The sequence below is a fragment of the Cuculus canorus genome, chromosome 27, assembly GCF_017976375.1.
Source record: "Cuculus canorus isolate bCucCan1 chromosome 27, bCucCan1.pri, whole genome shotgun sequence".
Lineage (NCBI taxonomy): Eukaryota > Metazoa > Chordata > Aves > Cuculiformes > Cuculidae > Cuculus > Cuculus canorus.
This window is the reverse complement of record NC_071427.1, coordinates 5,993,187-6,001,669: the sequence shown is the minus strand read 5'-3', so window position 1 is coordinate 6,001,669 and position 8,483 is coordinate 5,993,187. Positions and strand designations below refer to the sequence as shown.

The window sequence follows — 8,483 nt, the reverse complement described above, 5'->3', positions numbered from 1 at the left end:
AAGTGGGGCGGGGCTTACGGCTGGGGGCGGGGCAGGAGCACAAAGGGCGCAGTCTCCCTTCCCCCCCGGGCAGGGTGCGGGGACTGAGCCCCGTGCCCCGTCCCTTCACCCTGGATCGGTCCCTTCCCTATGAATAAGCCCCTTCCTCCCGAGATCGACACCTTCTTCCCGCTGCCCCATCCCTGGGGGTGTCCAAGGCCAGGTTGGATGGAGCTTGGAGCAACCGGATTCAGTGGGAGGTGTCCCTGCCATTGGCAGGGGGTGGGAATGGATGGGCTTTGGGGTCCCTTCCAACCCCAAACCATTCCCTGATTCGATGATTAAACTGGAGACTGCAGCTGGAAGCAGCATAGCATTACACCAATGTTTGTTTAAAGCCAAACAGAAATAAATCCAAGCTTTCCTGCCACTGTCAGGGAAGGACAACTTTGATTCATGGTCAGCACCATGTTGAGTCTGGGTGCTGCAGCTCACCCACCCAGCCCAGCAGGCACCAGGCTGCATCAGAGCCATCAGGCTCACCCTCGAGTGCACCCACGGGACTGAGCACCCCAGGGCTGCTCTGCAGCTCTTCGTGCCCGCTCTTGCACAGAGGAGCAGGGCACCTTCAGCAAAGGATCCCAGCGAGGCCAGAGCAGTGCACCAATGCACTGAGCAGCAGGAACAGACCCAGGCAGCCTTTCCTCACACAAACGCTCCCCAGGGTCAGAAGCCTTTGAAGAACATAGTAACCTTGCTGTCTGCTGACACAGGGCTGCAGGAGGCTTCACTCACAAACATCACCAAGGCATTTCCACCACCTTTGTTTTCCCATCTCAGAAAGGCTCCATGAAGACCCAACCACCCTTGTACACTTTTATGTTTTATAGGGTCAGCATTTGCACAGAGACTATCACTTTAGAAAACATCCACTCAAGTACAGCATCAGTAGCAGCGCAGGATGAAAGTTCAGTGCCTAGAGAAGGGCTGGGAACAATACAGCTCAGCAAAGATCAGGAACCATTTGGCTGAGGGCACACAGAAGCCTTTAGCCAAGACTTCAGCACCTTTCTAGCTGCTTCACCCCTCGTGTTTTGCCCCTAAGTCCTCAACTGCCTTCAGTCCATGAGCAAAACGGCCTCTTCATTACAATCAGCACTCTCAGATTCAGGGAAGTGCCACTCTGCTAAGACAGAACCAAAGCCTGGCCTCCCCCGTGCTGGATTCCTGCTGTGTTGCAGCACTACCAGTTTGTCCCAGCTTTGAAACTCCCATCCTCGCTACCTCTCCCCGATTTGCTCATGTCACTGAAAGAGAACGTGAAGTTTCCTCCTGGATGCAGATGGCAACATCATAGAGTACGTCGCTTTGGGCTATACTATCCAAAATCCTTATTTTGCTTGAAATATTATGTTGGTTGAAAATCCAAAAGAAAGAAGCAACACAGAACATGGTAAGCAATAAAATAACAGTTAGAACAGTACAACAAGACAGGACACATTCACAAATGACACGATTCCTCCTTGCCCATCCCAATACCGGATCAGGCTGTCAGCCTCCACCGGCAGAGAGCAGAGGAGCAAATCGGAACCAGCAGTCACAATCCATATCAAACTCCTACCAGGGAAGATCCACTTCTGCTCTCACTGCACAGAACAGAGCACGTGGGGGCGACGCTGTTCTGTACATGAATAACACATAACGGGGGGGAGCAGATCATCTTCAGGCATTAGATGATTCGGGAATGATTACTACATGGAGCTGATTTGCAGCCTGCGAATGCATAAAGCCATTTCACCTGTAGCTCCCAATAAAAAGTTCACTGCAGCCTCACAAGCCAGGCATTAGCTTCAGATATTCCAGTTCAACGTAACTGCAAATGAACCCATGCCACTTTGCTTCCCCCCTCAGAATTCCTGTACATCGATGTTTCGAAGCTCTGCTGCCCAGTGGGGTGAGGATTCACTGAGCGAGGCTTCCCCTCTGACCTGTCCACAGCTCCCGGAGCTCCACTTTGCAGCCCAGATCCCTCAGTGCAGCTTTGGCCACATCATCGCAGTCCTTGTGTGTCGCACGAGCTTCTGTTATCAGGTTCTCAGCTCCCATCTCTAAGATGGGCTGAGAAAAGTCCCGGCTCCGGGAGACCAAGTTGCGGATCAGCATGCAAGCCTGTTTCTGAGGAGAAAGGTAAGAGATATCAGCACACTTTGTAGGGAAAAACCATCCACGTAGGATGCTGGCACACATGGAACAGATCCAGCTCCCACTAAAGAACTTTTTCTGGGCAATCAAATGTGAGATACTGTAGACAGCAAAAAACTCTCTCCTGGAAGAATAAATCCACGGATAAAAGTATGGCTGCTATTTCACACTGAAGCTTTTACAACAAAACCTCCTGCTTCTGTCAGAACGCCAGCAAATCTCAACCACCAGCCAGGCAATACCAACACCGTGACAGAAGTCTCCACTTACAGCAGATTCGCCCTTCCACCCCCTTGTATCCCGTTCCAGGCACCTTCCCCATCACTGAGCTGGAGAGCACCACTCTCTGAGGAAATATTTCCTGTAGTATTTTTATATTCTGGAAGGCACAAAAGTGGACAGAGAACCTCCTGAGGCTTGCACGAGAGACCAGGGGCTAACTTCTTGCCATGCAGCTGTTTTATTCAGCTCTGGATGGCAATGCCTCCCATAGGATAGATAACACCACAGCACAGGCTGGGTCTGGATGAGCCTATCCTCATCCTGTTCTTTCAAGGAGGAAGAGAGGTAATGCCTGGGACACAAGCTTGGCATTCCACAGTCGCTAGAATCTGAATACAGGTGCGTCTGAAAAAGATTAAAACTTTGCACTGATCTCATCAGGGTGACAGATGTTGGAAGTCCTGCATTCCCAGCATACTCAGAATTTTTGATACCTGTAAAGTAAAGGACCAAATCCCATCGAAACAGTGAACAGAGCCAACACCAATCTGGAATAAATAATCAAGCTCTCTGAGGCAAATACCTGTACGGCCACTTCCCGTGGGTGTGCTTTCATAGCCTGAAGAGCTGCCAACGCCCCTCCACCTTCCATGATGACACTACAGTTCTCAGGCTTGCGCAAAGCCAACATGCACAAGGCTGCACAACCTTGCTCGCAGATCTGCAAGGCAAAGGGGAAGAGACACTTGTGGGCTGCAAATGTTTTTAAGGAAAAAAAAGCATTTGGAGTTTGTTTCTTTTGGCAACTTTTTAAGATTTTTTTTTTTTTTAATTTTTTTAAAGTTTTTTTTTACTGAAACACCCTGTTTCTCTGGCATGGAAACTAAGCTTTATATCCCAGAGACAGAAAACACCGTATCCAATATCCATTCCTCACATACTATAGCAAACACACCTTGAACACTTACACAAGTATCTGCCAAAGCATAGAATCATAGAATCATGGAATGGTTCAGGTTGGAAGAGTCTTCCAAGCCCATCCAGTTCCACCCCGTGCCACGGGCAGGGACACCTCCTACTGGATCCGGTTGCTCCAAGCCCCATCCAACCTGGCCTGGAACACCTCCAGGGATGGGGCAGCCACCACCGCTCTGGGCAACTGCTCTCCACCCTCACAGCAAATCATTTCTTCCTAACATCTCATCTCAATCTCTTTCAGCTCAAAAATGTTCCCCCTTGTCCTATCCCGGCTTTCCTTGATCAAGAGCCCCTCCCCAGCTTTCCTGTAGCCCCTTCCCATACCTGAAGGCTTATCTGAGCTCTCCCCACATGCACTTAATCACTCTACAAGAACTGGATGCTAAAGCTTTAATACCTAGCTCAGCAGCAATCATTTAACAACTGTATTCAGAATGTATCTGCTCCCAGCATAAGCTGTTTACAAGTCAGAGCAGGGCTGCAGGTTGCTCCCCTTCCCAAGACAGGTTACACTGCTGTATTATGCAGCCCAACCCTGATCTTGCTTTGAAGAGAACCCATCTGCCACTGCGCTGTGTACCTGGGGGTTGGCAAGGTGATGGCTGATAGCGAGCACAATGAGGTCCGTTGCCCCAGCATCAACGATGGCATCTTTCACGTCGTCATTACCTGCAACCGCTCGGATGGCGCTCAGCACTTGCTTCACCACATCCTGCACTCACCAGAAAAAGAAAACGGTTTGGAAAGCTGCAGGAAGAGCTTTACACGCTTTGGAAAGTGAGCCAGTGTTCCCCAGCAATTCTTGGGGATAGGAACAGTGGGAATGGGTATAAACTGGAGAGGGGCAGATTTAGACTGGACATTAGGAAGAAATTCTTCACCATGAGAGTGGTGAGACACGGGAACATGTTGCCAGGGAGGCTGTGGCTGCCCCATCCCTGAAGGTGATCAAGGCCAGGTTGGATGGGGCTTTGGGCAGCCTGCTTTAGCGGGACATCCCTGCCCATGACAGGGGGGTTGGAACCAGATGATCTTTAAGGTCCCTTCCAACACTAATTATACTATGATACTATGAACTCTATTCCTACAGTTGTCATTCCCAGTTCTGGACGACAACACTACCCTCCGAGACACTTTCTTGCTAGACAATAACAAAGAACCTTGTTAGATTGGCAGAGGGTTTCATTGAAGCTTAAAGAATCAAACATCAGTCCTCTAGGACTGGAGCATCCAAGTCCTCTTCAACCTCTTCTAGCCAGAATGGTGGAAAACCAGCAGCTCAGCTTTTCTGGGAGCAAGGAGAGTTCTCCTCCTGGAGCATGGAGGAAAGGAAGTAACCATCAATGAGGGGCTCAGAATTCTTACCTGACTGAGCACCTGTAACCTAGTTCTGCATACAAGGCTGTAAATAGGCATTGATGGTTGGGTTTAACCCTAATTGCACTTAAAATAATGCATAGTCTAAGGCCCATTCACAGCCAGGACTTGAAAATGGAAAGCACACCCTGTTACCTCCGCTGCCCGGTACACTCTGTATCGCTCACCGGATGGTCGATGCAATCCGCCAGGAGAGCCACCATAAAGTTTAAGCCACCAAGGTCCACAATTTCTTGACAGAATTCGTTCCTGACAGAGAGGCGAGAAAGGGTGGCACAGAGTTCACTGAGAACACTGGAGTTATCTGTGAATGCTGCAGAGGAGAGAGGATGAATGGAGTAACCAGGAGCGAGGAGGGGGGGCTGCAGAATCAAAGCGTTTTACTTTGCTTCTTTAAAAAAAGAAAGAGTAAACAGAGTATTCCACTTTATAGATTAAACTAGCACAATGACATCCCGTCTGCTCTGTATCTAGACAGAGACAGAATGTTTTCTTGGCAAGAACACAGCACCTCAGCAGGGACAACGTGCCTGAAAACCTACAATGGGCTGTAAAATACTTCCTACCTGACTGACACACAGCTCTGATAACTGTCACCTTCATGCTGCCAACAGCCTCAGGAGCTGTTGGGGTTTTTTTCTCTCTCAAGGCACATTTCATCAAAAGAATTAAATATCATTTTAGCAGCAAACTCCTGAATCACCTCTGGGGAGCTTCAAGTTATGACAAAGCACAGTTTTGAGACAAGAGGGCACAGAAGATTCAAAATTAGGATCAACAGCCCTAATTAAATAGGGTCAATTTTACCTTTTGCAGCTTCAATGAGGACTCTTAGCCCATCGTTTTCCAACACAATCATTTTGGCGTGATCATGAGCATGGCCAAAGGGCACACGTATGTCATCATCAAACGTCATGATCCTGAGTGCCGAGGAGGCTGTTCGGACGACATCGGCGCTGTCTCCGTGCTGGATTATCGCTCCAGTCAGAAGCGGGAGAACCCCGCCTTTCACAAAGTCCTGTCGATTCTGCTCGTGTTTCAGACAGGCGTGCCGAATGCAGCGGATCCCAGCCAGCGTCATCTCCGCATCGTCTCCATATTCTCTCAGAGTTTGTAGCAGTAGATCCTGGCCAGCAGAGTCAAGGAGGTCTGGCTGCCCGTCCAATACAGCGGACAGCGTATGAAAGGCTTTCAGCATTAAATCTCTGTCTCCCGAAGCCAACTGGCAGGCAGAGAATATCACAGAATAGGCGCCGTTCTGCCCAGCCAGGTAGCGGAAAGCCAGCTGTTCTTTGCACTGATCAGTGAAGACCACCAGCTGCTCAGCCATCTCAGCAAGATCAGCATCAGCAACAGCTCTCCCAAGGGAATCTAAAGTCTACAGAAGAGAACGAGAGTTACTTTTCAACCCAAAGGAACAAGAACAGTTCTTTACAGTCAACCAAATTTGTTAATTTATAACAGCAGTCGTCTTTTAAATTTAAAACTAAGAAACAGCTGTCTCTAAAGAGCAGCATTTTGCCTTCACACAAAGGACCCTTGGAGGAATGGGGGTTGCTCTGTACTCCTGCCTTCACTGTACCCCAGTAAGATCAGCAGAAGGTGAACCAGGTCCAACTAGAACATTCCACAGGCAACAGCAGAGTGCATGAGCGCTTTTATACTCTCGCCGGTGAGGGGCTTTATTCAATCTTTCCGTCTGCCCTCAGCAGGGTCAAATAACAGCTACCGCTCCATTGAGCTGTATTTCCTTCATTAAAGCCCTTCAGTGGTTTGAGTTCACCTGATAACAAAGAATCTGCTTCTAAGTTATGAACAGCAGTCTCTAAATTTCCTGGGTAGGGAATTCTGGCATCTGGCACTTCCACTGAAAAGTGCATGCCAGCTCTTTGAATATTTACACTAGTTTCAGTTTGGAGAATAGACGGGGTTAACTGTGTGTTGAAGAGCTCACAAAGAAACAGAAGAGGCAGATGTATATCTCATTTTTCTTAGTCTATTACTTAAACTATTCTATAACCTTAGCCCTTAAACAACAACATAAATTTGTGCTCCTACCAGCAAAATTGCATGCTTTTGCTTCTGGCCGTTCTCCGAGGCAGGCTGCCGCACCGCTTTTACGATATTGCTGAGGTCAACACCTAAAATGAAAAACAAAACCAAGATTAATATTAATCACAGGAGCCTGGGTAAAATTTGTCAAGCTAACCACAGTGAACAAATATAAACTCAATATCAAGCATGGATCAATGCACAAAGATCCTGAAATGTTGCTAAAGTTCAAACTTTATGATGGTCAAATACATTTGGGAACAAAGCATCAATTCCAGCTAAATGTCATCTGGGGGAAAAAAAAAAAAGAGCTTAATTTCATGGACCAAATTGCACCCTGCAGCTTCACTCGAAGCAGTCTTTCAGTCATAATTACTCCGTCAAACGAGGTTAATATTAATAGTGGCTGTATTCCACTTCACAAAGCCTTCTTTTCAGTACTGGTTGATCAATCTTTGCATGTTGGCTCTCTTAAATATTAAGATATTCAAAACCCCAGTCCATAATACCGTGACCTGCAAAAGCAGATGAATTTACAAGAATACCTTGGGACTCAAATTGCTGCACAGCTTCTCTCACCGCCTCTTCAGGATCCATTTCAAATTCTGTAATGTTTTCTTGCACTGCTTCATCAAACGTTTCCTGCGCAATCTGTTTTGACCCCATTTTACTTAAACGGGATAAGCTGTGTCTTCGTCCTGTCATTAAGATAGTCCACAACTAGTTTTGGTGCAAGTTCTTCTAATTTTAATCAAACCTTCTAATCAACTTTCTAATTTTTATCAAAAATGAAGGAAGTTTTTGCTCTTTATCAAAACAAAAGCACAGACCTCAAGACCAAAAATATATAGTTAAAGGGAGATTTGTGGGTTGGTTTTCTAGAGGTATTTTTAACGAGCAGAATTATATGAATTAAAAGAAGGAAGGAGAAGTTCCAGAGGCACAAGATTTGGATGGGGAAGCCGCTGCTGCCATGGGTGTCACCGTGACAGGGCTCTCGCCGCCCCACGCAGGGGGCACGGCAGGCAGCCTGTCCGGATACACCAGCCCCGAGACCCCCTCACACTCGAGGGCTGACACACACGGAGCCCCTGGGCCTGGCTCCATCCCCGCTCCTCCCCCAGCGGGCTCTGCTGCATCCCTGCAACTCCTCATCCCCTGCATGCCCTGCACCCCTTGCATCAGGCCCAGGCCCAGCCCCTCAGGCTCGCGGCAAGGCCATCCCGGAGAGGGCCCAAGAACCAGGAGCAGGTTCTGAGGCAGCTCCCGGGCTCACAAAGGGTCCCGGTTCCCCTCCCGACCCACCTCCGTGCCAGGCCGCCCGCCACGCCGCTCCCCGCCGGGCTCCTCCCGCCTGACAAAGAGCTGCGCGCGAGGAGGTCGGACCTTCCTCGGCCACCGTACAGCGCCAGATCCGGCCCTGCCCTCCTAGTGCGCATGCGCCAGTGTAAAAAGTCACTCCCGTGAGGAAGGACGCGGCATGAAAAAGGACCCGGGGTGTCCCGGTGCGCATGCGCCCTGCACTGCTGCCATGCAGGTGCGCTCGTCCGCCTTCTGCGCATGCGCAGGGGAGGGGCTTGTGGGGGGGGTGGGTGCGAAGCGGGAGGCTGAGAGGTCATAAAATCATGGAATCATTAAGGTTGGAAAAGACGTTTAAGCTCATCCAGTCCAGT

At 49.0% G+C, this 8,483-nt stretch overlaps 1 protein-coding gene across 1 annotated transcript; it reads right to left on the bottom strand.

The window, feature by feature from the left end:
- Positions 1–798: 798 nt before the first annotated feature.
- ARMC6 (armadillo repeat containing 6) lies at positions 799–8,274 on the bottom strand. The gene is made up of 8 exons (XM_054050536.1): positions 8,116–8,274; positions 7,356–7,508; positions 6,817–6,899; positions 5,566–6,136; positions 4,926–5,071; positions 3,962–4,093; positions 2,987–3,124; positions 799–2,154 (listed from the first exon to the last, which is right to left on the bottom strand). Exons 2-8 carry the CDS (start codon positions 7,474–7,476, stop codon positions 1,942–1,944), a joined length of 1,404 nt encoding a protein of 467 aa, XP_053906511.1. The 5' UTR covers positions 7,477–7,508; positions 8,116–8,274; the 3' UTR covers positions 799–1,941.
- Positions 8,275–8,483: the final 209 nt, after the last annotated feature.